Source organism: Mobula hypostoma, chromosome 6 (assembly GCF_963921235.1).
Source record: "Mobula hypostoma chromosome 6, sMobHyp1.1, whole genome shotgun sequence".
Taxonomy (NCBI): Eukaryota; Metazoa; Chordata; class Chondrichthyes; order Myliobatiformes; family Myliobatidae; genus Mobula; species Mobula hypostoma.
Window position 1 is genome coordinate 25,058,542 of NC_086102.1, and position 24,494 is coordinate 25,083,035.

Genomic DNA, 24,494 nt, shown 5'->3' on the forward strand with positions numbered 1-24,494 from the left:
TATTTTAATTTAATTACTTTTGGCTGTTACTGACTATGCTTTAAACTTGGATTGAGGAAATTCGTTAGGATTAGTGATAGGACTAACCCTAATTCTACAACTATTGATCTCATAAACCTGTGATTGAAGGACTATCATAACCTTCAAGATACATTTCTGTTATGCATGGCTAATCATTATTTCAGACAGACTCTTAGGATGACTGACTTCCAGTGCAATCTTGAGGTTCCAAGGTGTAATGAGGCCAAAATAAGGAACTGCAGACCCCAGAGAAAATGGTGGCTGGTAGAATGAATAGATGCATAGTTTGTGAGGTGGAACACTCCTCCTGCTGCCTATACAGGCCTGTGAGTTCCCAATGCACAATCTATCTCCACCACACTGGACAGTTTCCCAGGAATCAATGGAAATGTTGCATGTCTTCATGGAACCATAGAAATCCATTGCAGACTGAGAATTGCAGGAGCCAGGTCTTGGGGCATGCAAATTGTCTGCACAACACAGCTGACTGATTGTAGCCAAGCCCTCAGTGATGGAGACGTTGGCCTGGGAGAGGACATGAACATTGGCCCACTTCTTCCACTGTATTTGGAGAATTTGCATAAACCAAAGTTTGTCGATGTAATCCGCTCCTGCTACACTACAACAGTCCTCCAACAATTAAGGTTCACCATCAAGCAAAATCTAGAACAAATAAAACCAAAAAATACTGAATGCTGGAAATCTAAAATAAAAAAGAGAATGTTGGAAATACTCAGCAGGTTAACCTGCACCTCTGGAGAGAGACAGAGGTTGTGTTTTCATGAGTAGAGGCACAGATCAGCTATGTTATTACTGACTGTTGGAACAGGCTCCTATGTAGAATCAGCTGTGTAGGCAGGTACAGTGAATAACAAGCATCCACTGCTACCTCAGTGTTAACTGCAGTGCTCTAACTCAACTAAAACTTCTGTTTTTGTATACAAGGAGTCAGCAAGCTTATCGTATTTGATAACAATTGAGCTTGAGATGTTCTACTTTTTAAAGATACACTAGTTTAAAAAGATGAAGCACTTTCTGAGCCAACCCTTTAATCTTGGGAGAGAATTGAGGGAGACCATGAATTAATATAGACTTCCAGTTTCACTTAATTATTAATGTAAAAAGAGTACTGAATTGGTCCTGTTGTTTTAATACTTGGCTGTTTGTGAGACTGTTCTCTTCAATAATGACAGCTCACTTTAATGTCTCAAATATATGATGCATATTGACAGCCTTGACTCAGTTGGTAGCACTACTGCCGTGTCAGACATTTTTTACTTCAAGTCACCCTCCAGTGACAGAGTGAAAAATTGCTGTTGATTCGCCAGTGCAGCACTCTTTCTTTCAGACAGTTAAGCCCATCTCTGTACTTCCATGGCTGGAAAAATGGTTCCATAGCACTGGAACAGTTTTTCTTTAATTTAGTACCTTATTATCCAGTGCATGAGTTTTCTACTGCAATCCCCATTACAATAACTCCATAATATAAGTTTGCTGTAAAGTTTGCTTTGGAACATATAGACTTACACACAGTGGCCATTTTATTAGGTACCCCCTGTACCTAATAAAGTGGCCACTGAGTGCATTTGTGGTCTGCTGCTGTAGCCCATTCACTTCAAGGTTTGATGTGTTGTGTTCAAAGATACAGATCTACACAACACTGTTGTAATACATGGTTATATGAGTTACTGTCAAATGCTCTTCAGCTTAAACCTGTCTTACCATTTTCCGCTGACCGCTGATATTGACAAGGAATATTTGCATTCAGAACTACAGCTCATTGGATGTTTGTTTTTGCCTGTTGTGCATGAAAATCCCAGGAGAACAGCATTTTCTGAGATACTCAAACCACCCTGTTTGGCACCAACAATCATTCCACAGTCAAAGTCACTTCAATCACACTTTTTCCCCAATTCTGATGTTTGGTCTGTACAACAACAGAACTTCTTGACCATGTTTGCATGCTCTTATGCATTGAGTTGTCCGTCGAGCCCACCCAGCCCAATTGCAACCATGTGACCAATTAACCTTCTAACCCCTACATCTTTGGAATGTGGGAGAAAACCACTTGGTCATGTTGTTGTAATACCATGCTGCCCCGCCATGTTCCCCAACAATTGTCCACATCCCTGTTCTCATTATCAACGGCCCTGAAAGTTTGTCATTTTGCTCCTAAATTAGAGGCAGTTTCTGTCACTACAAATTGAGTTGATTCTCTTTGACCTTGAGTTAAACTTTTACCACATATTCTGTCACTGGGCTTATTTCATTCCAGTTCCATAAAGCTACTAATCTCAACCCTTGCTTCAGTTTAAATATAAATAAAACTGCAATCCAAGCTTCATTATCTTTTCAGTACTCTCCTGTTTAGGTTACTATTGTCCATAAATCTGCACTCAACTAAAAGTTCTCCCTGCAACCCAACTCTTCTGTCCTTCCAGTATATCACACCTATTGTTCATCATTTGGCATTGCCTCTCTAACACCCTGAATTTAAAATTCTTGCATTCAAATTCCTCCATAACTTCACCCCATCTTCTGCAACCTTCACCAACCCTATATAATGTTTGCACTCGATCTCTCAGCTTTTGTATAATCCCAGCATCCTTCGGCAATCCATCTGCATCTACACCCTAAATTCTGGAACACCATTTTAAATATATTGCATTTCATTTCCTTCTTGATCGGAACTTGGGCCATCCATGCTCTTGTCCTATTGGTTTAAGCTGAATTTCAACTTTGCTGGATTGGTCACCTCTTTATAGGAAAGACGTGGAAACTTTGGAGAGGGTTCAGAGATTTACTAGGATGCTGTTTGGATTAGAGAGCATGTCTTCTGAGATAGGTTGGGTGAGACAGGGCTTCTCTCTTTGGAGCGAAGAAGAATGAGAAATGACTTAATAGAGGCATACATCTAATGGCTTGCCAGAGACCTTTTCCCTATGGTGTAAGTGGCCGATACTGTAATAGGGGACATAAGGAGAAAAGTACAGGGGGATGTCAGATAAGTTCTGTTTTTACACAGAGAATGGTGGGTGCACGGAACACATTGCCTGGGATAGTGGTAAAGGCAGATATATTAGGAACATTTAAGAAAATCTTAGGTGGGCACATGGATGATAGAGAAATGGAGGGCAATGAAGAAGTGAAGGGCTAGATTGCTTTCAGTCTCAGTAGATTACAAGGTTGGCACAATATTGTGGGCTGAAGGATCTGTTCTGTAATGTTCTATGAATTTTGTGTTAAGTTCCTTGCACTTTACAACTGATTCTAGAATGTTAGAATCTAGACATTTGTGGAGCTGTTATTGTTGAGATAATTCTCCATAATCTGTTCTGTTTCAGCTTTCTCTCTTCCTGTCTCACAGGCAATCAACAAAACTATATCGGTTAAAAATTAGATTCTGGGAAATAAATATCAGCAACTTACTTGAGGACAAGGAAGGAGGGAACGGGATCTGAGAATCAATCAAAATCAGGTTTATTATCAGTGACATTGTAAAACTTGTTGTTTTGTGACAGCATTTAATTCTTATTTAATTTTTAATGTATATTTAGTGTAATTTTTAAAAATTATGCATTGTGCAGTACTACTGCTGCAAAACAATAAATCTCACAACCTATGCCAGTGATATAAAACTTGATTCTGAGCAATATAGTGCAAGTCATTAAAAGAACTATAAATTACAATTGAAAAAAAAGAGGAATAGCGAGGTAGTGCTCATGATGACAGAGGCAAAGAAGCTATTCTTAAATTGTTGAGCTTGCTTCAGTTTTCATCAGTAATATGTTTAAGTTAATCACCGCAATCTGGGACTGAATAATAACCAAGATAATGAAGCTCCAAGGTACAGCAGTGTTAAATGAAAAAGCCTTTGTGAACCATCTTTAACACTAAGTAAATAAAAATTATATTTAGCACTGCATGTAGAATAGTGATCATACAAAGAATGACTACAAATTGAAGGGAGTTATGAGAAAATATAAACTTGATAGAATCACTTGGATCATGTTTGTTTTAATGGGAAGGGGAGAAAGACACAGTTGTTTGAGTTGAGAAACCTGGTTGACTGATTGAGATCTTGGAGTCTTAATGAGTAAACTTGATCTTTAAAATTTACCCTTTAAAAGGCAAAATGTATGAGATTTAAAAAAAATCAAAATCTATTAAGTATGGAAACAATTCATTTATTACCTTTTTTTTTAATAAATGTATTACACATAAGACACTGAAGTTAAGTGGTTAATTCAAGAGCGGAACAGTCAAAGCCTAAAGCTATTGGTTAATCTTTGGTGTCTGTGTGAGCAACTACTGTATGACAATGTACATTCCTTTTGAAAATAGTGCTTCAAAATAACCACACTTCATTTACCAATTTAAAAAATCTTAATTTAAATGTATAAACTTTCATGTCCAGGATGAATGAATCCAGGACAAACCAAAAAAAAAGGTCCAATTCAACTTAAAGACAAAAATCTTAAAGAGTTTTGTACAGTTTTACTTCATGCCAAAAAAAATTACAAATGAGATTCTTCTATATATTATGTCAGACTTTTGCAGGTACCTCTGTTGACTTCATTAACATAGAAATATATAAAGTAATACAATACTATCACTAATATGTATGAAAGGGTACAAATAAGTTTCCTTTAAATGAAGTCAACATGTTTCAAGAAAAAGAATATAACAAAGGTCAAAAAGACCTAAATTTTAAAATACATTCCACATGATCAGTAGTATATTCTAACAGTAAATTTTGCAAATGGATACTGGCATGTAATGCAATTATTGTAAATACAACTTGACATGCAAAAAACCTTCTCAAAATCGAGTCATAATGTATTTTAAGTAATAAATTGACCAATAAAGCCTGGTAAAATATCGACTACAAAAGAATTAAACAAAAGATATTATGCAACAAGAGTTTTTAGAAGTTTTTTTTACTGGATTCTATGATATGAAAAGAAATATGTGTTTATTTTTTCCTGACTTTTCCTGAAATCTTGCCTGCTGCCACTGGGTCACAGCTTCACAGGAGCTTCACCCATGTGGTCAATTCTCTTTAGTGAGCTTAAATGGTGTGCAACATGTCTAAGGTTATCTCCACTCAGGTCCAAAGGTGATAATAAATAGGAATTCTGGTAGACTTTCCTCATTCAGCTAAGTGTCATGTTCAGATACAGTTCAGTATTGTTATGCATTTCTTCTCTTCTAGCACAGAAAAGTTGTTGACTACGGTTTGCTCTTATTCAAAACAGCAACTATTTTGGGAGTTTTTTTAAAATCAAAGACCTGCAAATTGGTTTGAAGTAGGTTTAGGAAACTAGATCAAGACTGAATTTTACAAGGGCTGCTTTCAAATCAAAGTGAGTGTCATATATGGATGCCATTATTCACTGAACCTGCAGTGTTTGCACACACATATGTATTCTCGCACACACAGAATAACCACAAATACAGGTGAAAAGCAAACATGCAAACTACTTAAAACACCGCCCACAAAGCAAAATTAAGCCAGTCAATGACCTTGTTACCATTCCTTGCATTTGCCACCAAATTATATTTTATGAAATTTGGAAATAGATTTAACTAAAGCTAATAAAAACAATATTTTAGAAATACACAGGAGACTGGTCAGCATGGAGGACAAAAACAAAATGAAGTTTGGATCCAATGAAAGGTCCACTTGCAATATAAATCTATCTCAGTCTGCCAGATGTTAACAGAGATGATGTGAATTGTCATCATTTCCCATCACCTTTGTTTAAATCTATATTTCCAGGTATATATAAAAACTGCTTTTTGTAGGGTTTATAATTTGATAATCAGTAACCAGTGATTTACTCCCAATATAGTTCTTTTCCTGCAGATTATAGTAACAGCTTTGAATTCCCTTTAGAATAAAGAATTACATTTTTAGCATTTAAGCAAATAACTCTTAATAATGTGCAGATTTATGCCTTCAATTTTGTTAGGAAATCAATGTCTTCAGGATTTCAAATTCCATCTAGCTCAAAACTGAATGTAGCTTTTGTTTTAAAATGTATAGTGTTCATACAGGAAATAAGGCACCATCTGCATTTAACCACCAATTTTCAAGTATAACTTTAATTTTATTCTTAAAAAAAGATAAACCATAAATCATCAAACTGAAATAATAAAATGTCCCATGTCTTTTCACAAGAGCATTATGAGCAACTTTAATGCACATTCATGCCCAACCCTCACCACACATATTAATTCCTGTCAGAAAATGTTGGACAATCAGATTTATGTCATTTTAGTAAATAGCAGGAGGTGCAACCAAAAGCTGGAAAAATTATTCATAATTGTAAAAAAATTCAAGATGGGAATAAAGAGGGTGACAGTTAACCAAATGATAAACGTAAATTTTTATTTCGTTAAAACCAAATGCCTCCCCTACCCCACTATACTTCAGTAAGAACTTAGATGCCATCCTTGTAATAATGAGAAATATAAAAGGTGGTTTACCCTGACCTGCTCTTGCTTGTGTAAACAAGCAATGGCACTGTAACAGACTTGGCAACTTTTCAATTGCTGGATATGGTGCAGGATCAAAGGATACAAGAAAAGTAATTGGACAATAAGGCATTTTCTCTTTTTATCCTCCCCTCCCTTCACATAGTTTCGTAAACTAGCTCATTTACTTTATTCAAATCATATGTAGAAGTTTTGATTTTCCATGTTCTTCAGACTATTCAGTCAATGCTTCAACAACTGCATTTATATTTTGATTTTCTTACACTTCTTAATTAGAAAAGGAATACAAATACGGAAGATAACATAACCATTGACTCAAAACTGGGTGTCCAATTCTGAAGAAGGGTCTCAGCCTAAAACGTGGACTGATCATTTCCATTGATGCTGCCTGTCTTGCTGAGTTCCTCCTGCATTGTGTGTGTGTTGCTTTTGATTTCTAGCATCTGCAGAATTTCTTGTCATTATGGTTCGCCAAGTTAGTTGACATTAATATATCAATTAGGAAAGTCAAAACCTATAATGACATGAATTTATTGCAATGTTATTGCTTGAGAGTTCAGTATCATTTACTATGGAGACAGTAATTGTGAAAACCACATGCAAATAAAAAACAAGGGCAGATTAGGGTTTTTTAAAATTTCTATATGGCTCAAAACTAAACAGAGCACAGGATAGAACTGTTTGTGGTGTGATCACTGGCCATATTCAGAAATGTGCTCTGCTGCTGATAATTTCATTGAAAAGTTCAATCGCTACTAAATATAAAACATGAATATAGAAAAAGAAACTCATTCAAATAAATATCCTATTTAGTCCTGGCTATTAGTGTATGGACAAATTCACAATCTACACTATGTAAAATCGGGAATTTTGGCAAAAGTCTTGGGGAATGGAGCTTTCATATTTGAAAAATAATCTCTCTTCCAGCATGATTTTAAGCAGCTGTGGCAGGGAACATAGTAAGTAACAAGCTGATCTAGAATCTTTTATCTTTTGCTTTTATGTTGTTGTATCAGAACACTGAAAAACTGCTGAGTTAATTGCAGTAAGGTCATAAGGACCAAGCTGCATGATGAGAAGCACCTTTCTCATTGGAGTTCGTTGCATGTGATTCTTTCAAAAAAGAGTACATTTATCCCTTTCCTAACAGGGAAATAAAAATCCATACAGTTCTTAAGAAAAACAAAATTCAGCTATTACTGTTATCTTTTAGAAACATAAAGCTTGATTTTAAAAATAAACAAGTCACTGCCTAACAATTCCAAAAAAATCTAATTTATAAATTTTGCACTTAACAATTATTTTTCTGAAAAATATCTAGGAAATTCTTATTACTATACATAAGGTCCCAAAACTAATGACAAAAAAATCCGTTTGTTACTGCATGGACAAACAGTATTATTTTGTACAGAACATAATTAATTATTAAAGTACAAATGCTGCAATACATTCGTTAACATTCCAGAAATTAAAACAGTATATTATACCTGTATTACACTGACTGTAAAGCCTATTTCCAGGCACTTGATTATTAGTCACCCATCTATTTATACGAAGTCAACTTTAAATTACAGAATTCCATTCAACTGTTTGCTTGTGAACTTCTCTGTGAATATTTCTAACAATCAGGATCAGCATTAAGTACTCACCATACAGTGAGTATAGTGCCATCTATTGAGCTATAGTACATTCTAATTTCTGCCTTGGAGCCCCAGCCTGACATTTTTCTGCAGCCACTACTTTGAGTGCAAATTTATAGATACTAATCTATACTGCAAATACTAAGTATAAATACTGCATAAAACTAAAGATTAAATTGAGGCCAACTTAGTTTTCATACATGAATCTGTCTGATATTACTTTCACAGCAGGTATATAAAAAATGGGTTAAAAAGTGCTAATTATTTCAGTCTCCATCAGAACAGCACTAAACCACCACTGCCATCCATATATACTCTCACTTAATTTTAATTAGACTCTAAGAGAGTAAAGTGTGCCATCAGGTAAGTGATCCTTAATCACATACAGTGGTGCTAGAAAGTTTGTGAACCTTGTAGAATTTTCTCTATTTCTGCGTAAATACAATCTAAAATATGAACAGATCTTCACACAAGTTCTTAAACTACATAAGGGGCACCCAATGAAATAACTAATACCAAAATATTATACTTGTTCATTTATTTATTGTGAAAAATGATTCAATATTATATGTATTTGTTGGAATAAGTATGTGAATCTCTTGGGTAATGCCTTCTACAAAAGCTATTTGGAGTCAGGTATTCCAACTAATGAGATGAGATTGGAGGTGTGGGTTGTAGAGGTGCCCTGCCCTATAAAAAAGACACACAAACTCAGGATACTGACAGAACCTGCTCTTCTCAAGAAAGATCTGTTTATGTGCATCATGCCTCGATGAAAACAACTTTCGTAAGAGCTTAGAAGAATTGTAGAGATGCATGAAGCTGGAAAAGGCTACAAAAGCGTTTCTAAGGATCTGAGTGTTCATCAGTCCACAGTAAGAGAAATTGTCTACAAATCGAGGAAACTCAGTGCTGTTGCTACTCTCCCTAGGAGTGGGCATCCTGAAAAGATCACACCGAGAACATAACATGCAATGCGGAAGGTGGTGGAAAAAAAAACCCAAGGGTAACAGTAAAAGAACTGCAGAAATCTCTAGAACTCTGTTCATGTGTCCACTATAAGAAAAACACAGAACCGAATAGTGTTCATGGAAGGATTTCATGGCGGAAATCACTGCCTTTGCCAGAAGGCTTATACTGGGGATGAGATTCGTCTTTCAGCAGGACAATGACCAAAAGCACAGTGGCTTCAAATGAAGAAAACTGATTCCTTGAGTGGCTCAGTCGAGTCCTGACCTTAATCGTCTTGGCAAGACCTCAAGATTGCTGTTCACTACCACTCCCCAACTAACCTGGCACAGCTTGAGCCATTTTACCAAGAGGAATCAGCAAACCTTGTCCATTAAGTTATGCAAAGATTATAAAGACTTAACCCAAAAGACTACTGACTGTAATAGCTGTGAGGTGGTTCAACTAAGTACTGAAAAAAAAGGGGATGAATACTTTTGAACTGCTGACATTTCAGTTTTTGAATTTTTAAGTTTTTCATGATTTACAATTTCCTTTTATTTTGGGGCTTTACTGTGAAAAAAGGAGGATGTGATTTGCAAATAAAAAAAATCTCAGTTAAATTGATCAAATTCCCTGGTTGTAATGCTCATTTATGTGAACAAAGGGTTGGATGCTGAATACCTATACAAGGTATTGTATTTAAAGTGGAGCTTGATAGGTTCCTGATTAGTCAGAGTGTCAAAGGTAAGGCGAGAAGGCAGAATGGCCTAATTCAGCTCCCATGTCTTATGGTTTTATCTAAGCTGACACACTGCAGTACTGAGAGAATACTGATGGAGAATCCACCATTCTGGTGAGATGCTAAAACACAACAATATCTGCTTTCTCAGATGAATGTGAGATTGTTTCAAACTGTTTTTTTAAAAATCATTTCTAGCCAGGTTTGTCAATGTCACTAAAATTGAAAACATAGCTAGTTATTTGTAGGAGCTTCCAGTGTGCAATTTGGCTACAGCTTAAACACATTATAAGTCTTCAGAAATATCATGACAGCTGCAAAGTACTTTGGGAATTTTAAGATTGTGAAAGGTACCACTGTATATAATTTTCAGATATTGGAAATTTCTATGTACGTGATTTCACCCTCTGACTATTTAATCATTTGTCATGCATAATCATATATCTGACTTATACTCAAAGCAAGAATGCAGAACATGAACCAAGATCCTAATCAAAGTTAGGAAATTCACATTTGGATCTAATGTACACTACAATGGTATATAAATCAGATGCACTTTGCAGCCCAGAAAGTTACAAGTACCATAGAGAACAGACTGAGTTTTATAAAAGAAAATCAAGATTATTAATGTTTTTTTTATAACGCAGAGGCTACTTGGCCTATCAAGTCCATGCCTGCTCCAGGCAGTGCAATGTTATCAGTCCCATTTCCCTCTTAACTACCTAAAACACTGCAACTTATTCACTTTAGCCCATCAACCTCCCGTTAAATCCATTTGCCATTTACAGTGGTCACTTAATCTATCAGAATAACCTCGGGATGTGGGAGAAAACCAGAGCACTTGGTGAAACCAGATAGTCACAGGGAGAACATGCAAACTTCAAACAAGTAGCTACTACATTTGTTTTTCTTCCTCATCTCCAATATTAGGCCAGGCCGTGAGCTCCCTGCAATTGAGAGACATCATCGGCAACAGGTGCCTGGGACAGCAAGGCCTCGGCTCTGCACACTTCCAACAATGGGGGAGTGCAGGTGCAAGGGATAGGTGTGACATGGTCCAAGCAGAGGTACGGAACTGCGAGGACAAAAGGTGGGTATTCCAAGGCAGTGGAGTTGGGGGTCACAGGGCACCTGGACGAAATGGGATCTTCCCAAGTGCAAGAACACTTGGGCAGAGCTTTGGAGACTGGAGCCCTTCCGCATTTCTTTCCTCCTGTGTTCTGCGTACGACAATCTCCTTACACCTTCACAGCTGCACACATGGGGTCTGAGAGAGAACACTAACAGCAAGCTTTGCGGTCAGTGGGGTTCACTGGCACACATACTGTCAGGATACAAAACAGCTTTAACACAAGGACAGTATACGTGGCACCATGAGAAGGTCCTGCTGTCCCTTACTGACATACTGGACCGGGAGAGGTGTAAAAAGAGACCCGATGGCAGTAAGGTAAACAGGGCAGTCATTTTCATCAAGGAGAGGGCTATGACAGTCATATCAAAGAGCCTAAATCCAATCTGCTGCAAATTGCCAAATCATGGGAGATGAGGGTCAATGTGGGGTGGAAGCTGCAGTTCCCAGAAGTGGGGCAAACCACACTTCAACCAGACATCATACTGTGGTCTAATTAAGACAAGAAAATCACCCTGGTGGAATTCACAGTACAATGGAAAGATTGAAAAAGTAAGGAGACATGGGATCCAAGGGGACATTGCTTTGTGGATCCAGAACTGGCTTGCCCACAGAAGGCAAAAAGTGGTTGTAGCTGGGTCATATTCTCCATGGAGGTCAGTCACCAGTGGTGTGCTTCAGGGATCTGTTCTGGGACCCTACTCTTCATGATTTTTATAAATGACCTGGATAAAGATGTGGAGGGATGGGTTAATAAATTTGCTGATGACACAAAGGTTGGAGGTGTTGTGGATAGTGCAGAGGGCTGTTAAGAGGTTACATCGGGACATTGATAGGATGCAAAATTGGTCTGAGAAGTGGCAGATGGAGTTCAACCCAGATAAGTGTGAGATGGTTCGTTTTGGTAGGTTAAATATGATAACAGAATATAGTATTAATGGTAAGACTCTTGGCAGTGTGGAGGATCAGAGGGATTTTGGGGTCCAAGTCCATAGGACACTCAAAGCTGCTACGCAGGTTAACTCTGTGGTTAAGAAAGCATACGGTGCACTGGTCTTCATCAATTGTGGGACTGAGTTTAGGAGCCGAGAGGTAATGTTGCAGCTATATAGGACCCTGGTCAGACCCCACTTGGAGTACTGCGCTCAGTTCTGGTCAGCTCGCTACAGGAAGGATGTGGAAACCATAGAAAGGGTGCAGAGGATATTTACAAGGATGTTGCCTGGATTGGGGAGCACGTCTTATAGGAATAGGTTGAGTGAATTCGGTCTTTCTTCCTTGAAGCGACAGAGGATGAGAGGTGACTTGATAGAGGTGTATAAGATGATGACAGGCATTGATTGTGTGGATAGTCAGAGGTTTTTTCCAAGGGTTAAAATGGCTAGCATAACACAGTTTAAAGGTGCTTGGAAGTAGGTACAGAGGAGATATCAGGGGTAAGTTTTTTTTCCGTAGAGAGTGGTGAGTGCGTGGAATGGGCTGCCGGCGAGACAGTGGTGGAAGTGGATACGATAGGGATAGAGACTCCTGGATAGGTACATGGAGCTCAGAAAAATAGAGGGCTATGGGTAACCCTAGGTAATTTCTCAGGTAAGGACACATTCAGCACAGCATTGTGGGCCGACGGGCCTGTATTGTGCTGTAGGTTTTCTATGTTTTTCGAATGTGAGGAGGCTCACGAGGGGAAGGCTCTGAAGTTCAGGAGTGCAGAAACAAAGGATGGCTGACATGGCTATTCCCCGTGGAGATCGGCCGTAGAGAGTTCCTGACAAGGTCAATATGGAAGTTGCTGTCTGCGTTGGGCCTTCACGAAAAGAGCATGAACCAAGCAGCTCGCAGGATGGGGGAGCAGGCGAAAGGAGTGGAGCTGGAAGTCAGGAGCAGATGGGCAGTGACGTGGCCACCATTGCCGACCCACCAACTGGAGAATGTAGTGGTTAAGTGTGGAAACACTCTATGAAGGTTGAGCACCACCTGACAACATCTGCTCCTGGTGAAAGGCTATGGTTATCTCATCAGGTAACTGAAGAAAGCACCCCAGTGTATGATGCAAGCAAGTTTAATCCATACTCCAATTATTTAAGAGTCAACTTTCTAAAATAGCCATTCACAAAGTACCTGTACTAGAATTTTTGTCCAAACTTGTTTCTCCTCTACTATATCCAACTGTTCCTTAAAAATGATCATTGTACCCATAAGCATATTTCACATATCCTCAAACCTCTCCAATCCAAACAGCTGTCCAATATCAATATCAATTCTACAATTATGTTTATCCTTAGTTTAACCTATTGAACTCGTAAATGCTTTTTTGCACAATTATTATTCAAAGACTACTTTTCCAGGCCAAAATTCATCACGTTTCTTTATAATTCAGAACCTTGCAATGAAGAACCGCTGAGGGCTAACACTTTGCCTTCAATATCCAAGTCTTCCTCTGTTGCTTTTTGGATGAATTTCAAGGCATGGTCTAAAATCTATGGTCTGCCTAGAACTCTACACACCACTACAATGTACCATTAGATCCCGAAACCTAGATACTAAGTTAGTTAAAAACTATTAGTTACAATACTCTAACACTGACTTCTCTGTTCTGTGACATTTCTGTGGCACTGACTTTCAATTTCATGATCTATTAGCATTATTTGCTTTCGTCTAACTCAATCTTTCTGAAATACAAACCAGTTTTGAAGATGTTATTTAACTCCACAAAATAATATTTTGTTATGCTCAAATTTTTACATTAAACTATTAAGGATGCTGAAATATAAATTGCTTAATACATCATGTTTATCCAACAAGATGTAGATTAAAAAAACTAACAATTCAATAGTGTTAATATTACAAATATTGTTTAGTCCAGTTACATAGGAACTTCTATTGGGAGCAGCTGTCACCCTACTTGAAATTCAATAAGTATTATTCATAAATAGAAGATGTAATACCAGCAAATATCTGACACTAGCAAAATTAAAATAATATTGCCTATTTTCAAAATAAGGCAACACTTTGAAGATGGATCATCTATCATCCATCATTTTTTTCTCTTTAAGATTAAATCCATTATTAGGCCTGAAATCCAAGCACGGAGCCTTAGGGGATGCCTTGATTTAATTACAACTGGGAGGTATGAATGAAACTAGAGTCAAAACTTATGAAAACTTTGCTATATTGATTGTTGAAAATACTTGCACTATTTTATCACTGTTCCAAAATGCTTATAAGATACTTCAATTAATTTTGGTTCCCCTGGTGAAATGGCCAATTTAATCATCATTAAGCATTACAAACAAATACTTGTCTATTATTTTGTTCTGTTTGCCAGAGATTGCTATGTGAAAAATTGTTTCCATGTTCCCTATATTACAAAGTGAAAGTACTTCAAGTATTGTAAAGAAATTTCTGATGCCCTGAATAAGAACAGTGTTCTAAAAATTTGGAACTTTAGCATTTTATACATTTTCCTTTGTTCAGAATAATCTAACCTCCTCTTGAAGTTCAATCAGCTGGGAGAGTATTGACAGTCTTGATTTAGATATCCTGGTCACCATAACTAAAAATCTCATAATAATAAAAAAATTTAAAAGTGCACATTAAATCTATGCTATAGTGCAACCAAACATATTGATCAGCTACAATATTTATAACAAAGTTGTCTTTCTGCAATCTACAATAGGATTGTTATATTCACTGCCATTCTTTCTCTATTTCATAATTCAGTTTCTTTATCTTTTGCCAATAGAAATACTTTTTACTACCTGTAGGATCTTCTGTGCAACTTTGAAAACAAACAATGTAACTATCTAATGCCAACCAGGGCAGTAATATACATATATAATCCTAGTTATAGACTACCTTACTCCTCAGTGTAACACTGCTCTCTTATTCCCTGGATTTGGGAAAAGTCATGAAAGGTTAATACATTTTTTAAACCTTCAAAACTAACTTCCCTTTTAAATTTGGTTAATCAATGAAAGTATCATTGTCAACAAATAGTTAACTATTTCAGCGACCTTGTCTTTGTTAAGCTGACTGGTGTTTATGCTGACAAAATTAGATTCCAGGCTAAGAGTGGAGCAGTTTTATTATGAGAAAGATCTTTTTAAATTAAAAAGACTACATTTGGCTCTAGAGTTCCAATTTTAAAAGCAATCAGTTAACAAGATTATAGGGAATATTGACTTCTGTTCCTTGTTTACTGCCGTAAATGACATTTACCTGGAAATAAAGATTTTTACACAATTATATTCTACGTTGGTAATACAAAGTTCATTAGCTCAAGAATTAAGTTGAAAATGTCCAAAGCCACAGACTGTATATTGTCCTTTAAGATAACAATTCTGAAAATAAATGTTTAGCTACAATGAAAAATTAAGCTACTTGATTTCTTCTGGATTAAGATGAATTTTGCACTGATAATTATATTACAGATATAAGCAATAGTCCTGCCAGTTATTAATAGAAGCTTTCTAATTTTCTACTTGGGTGGAATGAGAAAGACTTTATCTGGTCCTTCAAATCATTTTAATGTAAATCACAACTGGATGCAGATCAGGAAAAACAAAACTGTTATGATCTTACTGGTCTGGACATGCCAGTATGTTTTCAATACAGCACTATCCCTACAGCAGAATCTGGTCAGATAATTCATATTTGAATGTCAAACAAATACTAACCAGATGTCTTTCTATTAATTCCATGTAAAAAAAATATTATTATGCAAAACATACTTATGGCCTGAAATGAAGGACACTGAATGACAACTTCAGTCACTGGCAGATTCTATGAAAATTTAAGTTCTTACAAACAAATGCAATGGCAATGAACTATCCACTCTGCTGCACTACACTATTGACCTTCCTGAGATTATATTCAACAAAAACAAAGTCAGTGTAATGCTCTATTTTCTGTGCCATTGCATTTCACTGTTACCTCAGATTATAATAAAAACACTATGCATTTATTACAAACTGGCCCGATCAGACATTCTGTACATAATTCTGAAAGACATACAGTATCCTCTTCCATGATCTCATTTATTGTCATTATTAGCAAATCATTATTTCACTAACTTTGAATTCATTGTAATAGACTTAAAGAATTCAGTTATTAAGCAAACAAACCTGAACATTGCCTATCACACAAAAGAGAACTCGTGGTGGGAGTATGTGCTAGACTGTGCCCATTCTACTGTTCTCCGTTAAAGTTCCAGTTATCATCTTTCAACATACACATATGCTGATGGAGGATTAATACGGTTCTTGGGCATAGTATTTGGTTCCTTTCTCAAACTATTTGGAACTTTCATTCGTCTTGTCTGCTAATTCTGGTCCTCATCACAGCATACTTTTAAACTTGAATTTCAATGTGTATTTCAGATCTCACAATGGAAGCACTTTTTCTTTAAATAGGTACAGTATAAAATCTTTGAATGACTGAGAGCACATGAATAAAGATAATATTTATCCCTCTCTGGCTGGAGGTTGCAAATTATTTCTTGGAGTTCACCTCAGTTAAAATTCCATTGCTTGCAGTAGTTTCTCATCCACGGTACTAACTGGTAAAGAGTGACTGACAACCATGCTTCAGTTTCTTCTCCAATCTCCTGACTGGTTTACAACTTATTTGTTGTAGGAGATCCCAATTAATTCCAAGGAGCTTTTAATGAGTTAAATCTACACTGATTGAACAACGAATTGCAACACATCTGTAGAACTTAACCATTGTGTCTGTATTCCAACCTTTGCTGTGCTGAAGATAAATGTAACATTGTATTTGATTCCGTCCGATCTAACAGTCAATCTGTCAAAACAACTGACCCAGTAATTGTTAATTAAGTTGTTGCTAATGGAATAAAATTGCTTTAATATAATCTAAACTTCATGTTATTCAATTTTAAAACCACATGGTAAGCAGTCATCTCAATGCATCAACTGGTTCAGCAGTATTCATTCAGTCCCACTTAAATGAAGATTCTATAATACTGGTAAACTCCCATCACATAAAAATATGCTTCTATATAGCACCGGAATAACAATGATGGATTTTTTAAAAAAAACTCTAGACATTTTACTTTCTTCTATCAGTAATACCAGTTTTATATATTACTTTACAGCTTTCTTAACAAACTCTTTAATATACTAAACATTTATATTGCCTTACATTCAGCCCATGCTCTTTGCACCTTTTCAATAAATCTAGTGGAATTCCGTAGAAATCATAGGAGAATTAAATCTTGTATCAGTTGTGTGTCTGTTCATGGCTCCACAAACTGAAAGCGGTCTTGAAAGTCCTGCGGCAAAATTTGCACATGAATGGCCTTTCAAAGGTAGCTGCTGAAAGAGGAGGGGCCTGTGAAAAAAGTGTATCTGATGCCTGTGGGCTGCGGGACCTGTCTGAGTGATTAGAAGGGGGTTCAGGGTCAGGGGAGTGCTCTTGAGGTGGTGGCGGGGGTGGAGGAGGCGGAACACGAGAAGGACTTCTTGCAGGTTTAGAGAATTCAAGATGTTCTCCTGACTGAGAAATGTGAGACTGGAAGTGGCTCCAGAGACGGAAGTTGGTACGGAAGGCTTTATGGCAAACGTGGCAAATGAATGGCTTAACAGCGCACAGCAATTCCTGATGACGTTCCAGCTGCTTATGGATCGTGAAGAGCTTGCCACATTTTTCACACGGCCAAAGTCCACGTTCTCCTTTGTATGTTAGGTCTTCTGGTTCCCCACTGCAACTGTTTGATTCAGAGGCTATGCCTTCCAAATGGATGGGATTAGAAGAGACCTCATCAGAGAGATGATCATCTTTAGTGTTGGTATTTCTGCAACTTGAGACACTCAGATCTTCAGGAAAGCAAGAGGAGTCTTCAGAATCAACATACATAGGTTCTGAAGAATCAGTGCATACTTCGTCGTCCTTTGAAGTATTGGGGCTGGCTACTGAGTTTTCTCCAACTTCAGTCTGACCTTCCTTTGGCAATAAACCATTATGACATATTGAATCCAAGCAAGACTGTTCTACTGGGGCCATTGTATTTTCATTGTGGACTTCGATCTGATGACGCCAAATGCTGAAGGAGGACTTAAATGTACGTTTACACTCTAGGCAGGTTAGTTTCTTGTATTCACACTGACTTTCGTGCTCTTGCTTTAGTTCTCTGGAACAGAACCTAAGGCTACAGTAGCAGCACACAGTAACATTCCTACAAATCCTCTCATGTTTTGCCTTCTCTGCCATCGATGGCATCTTGATATTGCAATGCTCACACTGATGTTCAGTACTATCTTCACTTAGATTTTCAGTTATACCTTGTTCTTTTGACTTGAAAGCCTTGTTATAGAGCTTGCAAACAAAGGGCTTCTCACCTGGGTGGGTCTTCATGTGTTGCCTGTAACGCGACAAGAAGCGGAACAGCTTTCCACATGTAGTGCAGATGTATACACCTTTGGTTACAGACTTCAAATTCTTTTTGAATCCTTGTTCTGATCGTAGGCCTGGGTAACTATGAGAGATCTGCTTGCGGCGCAACTTGTGAAAAAGGGCCTTCTTGATCTCCCTCTCACGTATCATGTCACTCAGTTTCTTCTGAAATTTTTCTTCTGAAACTGGACCAGAGCTGGTGGCTGCCGATGGATTGATAACCACTCCATGTTGTGTTTGGCAGTGTGTCCAAACTTTGAAATTGGTAAGAAATCTCTTGTGGCAGATATCACAGGCGTATGGCTTATCTGGGTTATGGTACATGTCGACATGGCGGAAAAGGCCTGCTGTAGATCGGAATATCTTGAAGCAGGTCCTGCACTTGAACTGTTTACCAGTTATTGCTGATTCAGGATCAGAATATTCCTCCTTGTTCTCATCAGTCTTCAACAAATCGGGATTAGCATCACCTGTAGTAGGGCTTGAACTTTCCACAAAGCTTTGTGTTATTTTGGGAGAATGTTGGAAAGATTCTGATTTTTCAAAAGAAAACTTTGCATTTTCAGCCTGGAATCTTCTCTTCACTGGTAGCATTGACGTTCTTCTGTTCCTCTCTGCATTTTTCACTGCGAATTCCTTACTGGTAGATGGTGAAGTTTCTCCCACAGTAACCCGAATGATATCAGAAGTTTCTGAGACAGGACTACAAGGTTCTGTTTTCACTTTAACAGCTGTTGATAATGAGATGACCTCAGCATCTGCAGGCCGAGATACACTAAGTTGTTTTGGACGACATGTCTGCCCAACCTGAGGAATATCTTTTTGAAGTTGTTGCTTTATTGTATCTGCGTTTAACAGCTTTTGAGATGATACATCGCAAGCCAACTCCAGTGGTTCAGGCTTACACACTGATGATGAGCCATAGTTCAGTTTCTGATCAAGAGGAGAAGAGTAACAAGGGACCTGACTATCCATTGACAATGACCTCCGAAGTAAACTTTTCACTAGTGGACCACTGCTGACAACAGTCTGGCTGTTAGACTGCAATCTTGGAGGTTGAACTGCGGGCCCCACCTTGGTATAATATAACAAATTATTCTCTTCCATTATACCAGGATTTACTGTGTGCCCAGATTTTTGTTGGGAATATGCAAATCCTGTGGTTCCATGAAATGAGAATGCAGGTGTTAGTTGTGGCCTAGACAAAGGCTTTCCATTGACTAGGAGGTCAGTCAGACTTTGCCTTGTATCAGAAACTTTGCCAGTGAAACTTGAAGTGCCATCCATGCTCATGGAACTTTTCCTATCCCACCAAAATCTCATCCTACCATTTCGTTCTTCCAGAGATTTGATGGCTTCATGGTATTTTGTGTTGCCTAAAGTACCAGGCATATCCTTTAACATCGGTTGTCCTTTATCTTCCAATAGGTGAGTCGTCTCAACATCTCTAGCCACAGCACTAGAATTTGCTCTTAGGGCATTCATCAAAGATGAGGATTTAATACTGTGTCTTGGTTCTTCCTCTGATGTTTCCTTTTTCTGAGTGGAATCAGCACCCTTTGCTTCAGACTCGTTGCTATTTTTATCAAGGTCATTGCGACTCTGACATACAATGACACTTCGTGGCTGGGAGCTACTTCCATCATCGACTTTACTCAGCTTTTTAATAGGACCTGGTGTGCAAGAAATCTGAGGTGTCTGCGATGGGATGCTGGTGAGAAAAGAGATACCAAGGTCACCACCTAGATCATGGATGGCTGCTAGACTTTTCTTCTCTATGAAGAGGGATGAAGAGTAGATGTAATTCAGAACATTTTCAAAAATAGGTGCTTCACAGAGATCTAGCTGGAAGACTGACTGGCTCTCGTTCTCTTTCTTAGTAAATAAAGCCCGGAAGTAATCACTGCTGGCAGCCAGAACATTCTTATGGGCCCGGAATTTGTGGTCACCAACAATTAGGACTACATCACACAGCTGGCCTTTGAGACGATCTTCATTGAGTGCACTCAGGAGGGAGATGGCATGTGCTGGATTGATGTAGTGAAGTAATCCTTCCATGATCTAGTCCACCTGCAAAAGAGTAGAAAAATGAACGTCAAACATCAAAAAGAAAATATATGATGAAAATACAGCAAATACAAAAAAAAATCAAGAAAGAGTCTGAAGTAATCTCGACATTCTCTAACAAACACAAAGCATACAGTCGTCCCTCGGTATCTGCGAGGGATTGGTTCCAGGACCCCTCTGCAGAAACCAAAATCCGCGGATGCTCAAGTCCCTATTATAAAATGGTGTAGTATTTGCATATAACCTGCGCACATCCTCCCGCATACTTTAAATCATCTCTAGATTATTAATAATACCTAATACAATGTAAATGCTATGTAAATAGTTGTTACACTGTATTGTTTAGGGAATCATGACAAGAAGTCTGTACGTTGAGTACAGACGCAACCATCGTAGCTCTTCTGGGAACGTTGATGCTGCCTCGGCATCAGCCAATGCCGATTCTCCCGTGATCTTTAACTTCTTGAGGCTGTAGCGCTATGCTAGCCAGCCATCCCTTACTAGCCTTAAACTCCTTCCTCTCACTCACAACACAAGTAGCGAACGAACGAGACGCGAGGCGAACAATGCTCAAACAATGAGTGCTGGAGAGAGACTGAGGAACTGTGAATTGGCGGGAAGCTACAGCAAGGTATGCCTACATCACTTCATTCGCGTGGATTCAGCGTAGTGCTCGGTGCGCAGCAAATTCAAGTTTTGCTTTTTAGAACTTCCTGGAATTTTTTTTGGGAATATTTTTGATCCGCGATTGGTTCAATCCGCGGATGCGGAACCTGCGGATACGGAGGGCCGACTGTACTACTAAGCACAGTTAACTAAGCTATGCAGCAATAGTGATATTTACAAATCAGTATGACATCCACCGAAAGCCTGATTTGATATTCTTGTCCAAATTAAATACCATATATTTAGGAAATGTTGTGATACACTGTGTATTTCCAATTTACACTGGACCATGGGAAATTCATCAAGCAAGATCTTTCAAGCATTTGGCTTTTGAACCAACCTACAAAACTCTAATCGTTATCTCAGTACAGCAATACTATGTTCACGCTGAGCACTTTGGACCATTTGTTTTTGCTTATGCTGACTGTGCTCTTTCTTGTTAAAATAATGCTCTTTTTGTGGTTGTAGTCATCAATGTCCCTGATAATTACACCCGGAGAAGTGCATCTGGCCACAGCTCCTTGCCGACTGCATTAGGAAACTGGAGCTAAAGATGGATGACCTAATGTCAGTCCATGGCCCCATGGCCTCTTCTATTGACGTGATGGAGGCCACACTAAGGTTGGAAGAGCAACACCTTATATTCCATCTGGGTAACCTTCAACATGATGGGATGAATACTGATTTCTTGAATTTCCTGTAATTGCCCCCCACTCCATTCTTGCTTCACTCTCTCACCTTTTTCCTTACCTGCCCATCACCCACCTCTGGTGCTCCCCTTACTTCCTTGGTCTTCTACCCTCTCCTATCAGATTGTCCCTTCTCTAGCCCTTTATCTCTTTTACTAATCAACTTCCCAGCTCTTCACTGCACCACTCCCTCCTCCCGATTTCACCCATCGCCTGCCACCTTGTACTTCTTCCTCCACTCCCACCTTCTTACTCTGACGTTTCATCTTTTTTTTCCAGTCCTGAAGAAGGGTCTTGGCTTCAGGACTGTTTATTCCTTTCCATAGATGTTGCCTTACCTGCTGAGCTCCTCCAGCATTTTATGTTTGTTGCCTTGGATTTCCAGCATCTGCAGGTTTTTTTTCTCGTGTTTGAAAGAGAATACTAGTGGCTTCTACAGATATGTTAAGAGCAAAAGGATTGCAAGGGAAAAAAATCCGTCCTCTGGAAGATCAAAATAGTAATCTATGCGTGGAGCTAAAAGAGATGTGGGAGATCTTAAATGGAATTTTTGCATCTGTATTTACTCGGAAGACAGATACACAGTCTATAGAAGTGAAGCAAAACAACAGTGAGGTTATTGACTCGATACAGATTACAGCAGAGGAGGTGTTTGCTGTCTTAAGGCAAATTAGGGTGGATAAATCCCCAGGGCCTGAGAAGGTGTTCCATTGGATCCTGTGGGAGGCAAGTGTAGAAATTGCAGGAGCACTCGCAGAGATATTTAAATCATCCTTAGCGACAGGTGAGGTACCGGAAGATTGGAGGATAGCTAATGCTGTTCCGCTTAAGAAAGGCTCTAAGAATAAACCAGGAAATTACAGGCCGGTGAGCCTGACATCAGTAGTAGGAAAGTTATTGTTGTAAGTTATCCTAAGGGACTGGACATATGAGAACTTGTATAGACATGGACTAATTAGGGATAGTCAGCCTGGCTTTCTGAGTGGTAGGTAGGAAGATTCCAAATCTCGTCATTTTGTTCTATATGGTGTTGAGCTCCTTGAATGTTAATATTGCATCCATGCGAAGGAAGAATATTGGACATGGCAAATGGAAAATGCCTTATTTATGGAGTCAGGCAGGTAAATCACTTGCTACAGACTACCTAGTCTCTGGCCTGCAGTTCCAGCCAAAGTATTATGTGGCTGGTCCCATTAAGTTTCTGGTCAATGGAGACCCAAAGAAAAATAGCACCAATGACAGTGTTCCTCAATTCCTATTGACTTCCAGTTTGCCCATGTCCTTTGATATTCTGTCAGATACTAGCTTGATGCCAAGGGCAGTCAACCTTTTCACACCCCTGAACTTTATCTGCTTTGTCTGGAGGTGGCCAAAGCTGTAATGAGATACCGAGTGGATAGTCCTCATGGGACTTTAATGGAGCTACAGCGTGCAGGTTGTTGATGAACAAATAATCAACTTTTAGCAATCTTCCATCTCTTTTCAGATAGCACATGATCAGCTTTTGGGCACTTGGCCAAATTCAGATTTAAGTAGGGTATCAGAAATGCTTCTCAAATGTTGATATTTCATAGCTATTGTTGTATTCAGTAGAGTCGTGCTTAATATGTGGAGTAAAGAGAATTTAAAGATTCAAAGTACAAACAGAATACAACTCTGAGATTCATCTTCCAACTTTCCTTTGATAGCAACTAGTGAGAGGGAGAGAAAAACATCAAATACAGGCAGATGGTACTGAACACCCATCCATCTTCCACTCTTGTCTTCATCAATTTCAACCTTGCTCAATGTCTCAATCAGAGAGAAGCAATGGACCTGCACCCTACGTCCAGACCACCAGGCTGCACACTCCACTCCCATCCTCACCGAACTCCCACAGAAACAGCAAAGCACTAGATTGCTCAATCGTCCCAAAAAACATACCATCAAAATGTAAATCACAGGGACAAATCATACACAGCTTATTAGAAGAATCATATTTGAAAGAAGTAAAAGTAGTTTTGTGAACTGTCTGCAGGAAGCTGCCATCAGTCACACAATTTGCTGGCGCCATCTTGAACATATATTCTCATTTGTTATGATGGGATCTGATATGAAGATCAAGATGCCTTATCCACTCAGCTTTTCCAGCTAAAGATAGCAGTAAATACTTGGTTTTCTGTTTTGCACTCGTGGGGTTTGGCATCAGTGCAAAACAAGGCCTTACTATTGCTGTCTAACTTGCATCAATGATTTTGTTTCTGGGAGGAGTACCTATGTTCATCTCACTGGATGGGAAGGCTCTACAACAGTTAGTCAGAACTGTCTAACGCATCACTGACACCAGCCCACCCATCATCAAGGACATATATACAGAAAATCTGCTGCAAGAGTCCAGCTACATCTCGAAGGATCCCATCCACCCTTTCTCCTAGATTGCTTAGTCCCACACCCATTAAGGAGGCTACATAGCATTCATGTCAGAACCACCAGACTCAAAAACTGTAACTTTCCCAAACAATAAGGCTGATTAATACCTCCATTGACTAATCCACCCCTCTACACCCCACCATCACTATTACCTAATCATTTCCTGTCAGTCACCTTATAAGATTACAAGACCATAAGATGTAGGAGCAGAATGAGGCTATTTGGCTCATCAAATCTGTTCTGCTATTTCATCATGGCTGAACCATTTC

General features: G+C 38.5%; 1 protein-coding gene across 2 annotated transcripts in view; it reads right to left on the minus strand.

Annotated features, from left to right (window-relative positions):
• Positions 1-28: 28 nt before the first annotated feature.
• The window catches only part of zbtb21 (zinc finger and BTB domain containing 21), a 51,560-nt gene continuing 27,094 nt past the window's right edge, over positions 29-24,494 (minus strand). Inside the window, exons 2-3 of one of the 2 annotated variants that reach the window (XR_010018287.1) lie at positions 17,144-20,464; positions 29-7,036 (exon numbers count right to left, since the gene is read on the minus strand). Coding sequence is in view for 1 of the 2 variants with exons in the window: in XM_063050438.1 (XP_062906508.1) it covers positions 17,222-20,452 (3,231 nt within the window). In the remaining variant the exon portion in view is untranslated. Of the gene's footprint in view, positions 20,465-24,494 lie in introns of both variants that reach the window. The other variant, XM_063050438.1, reaches the window with a different exon arrangement.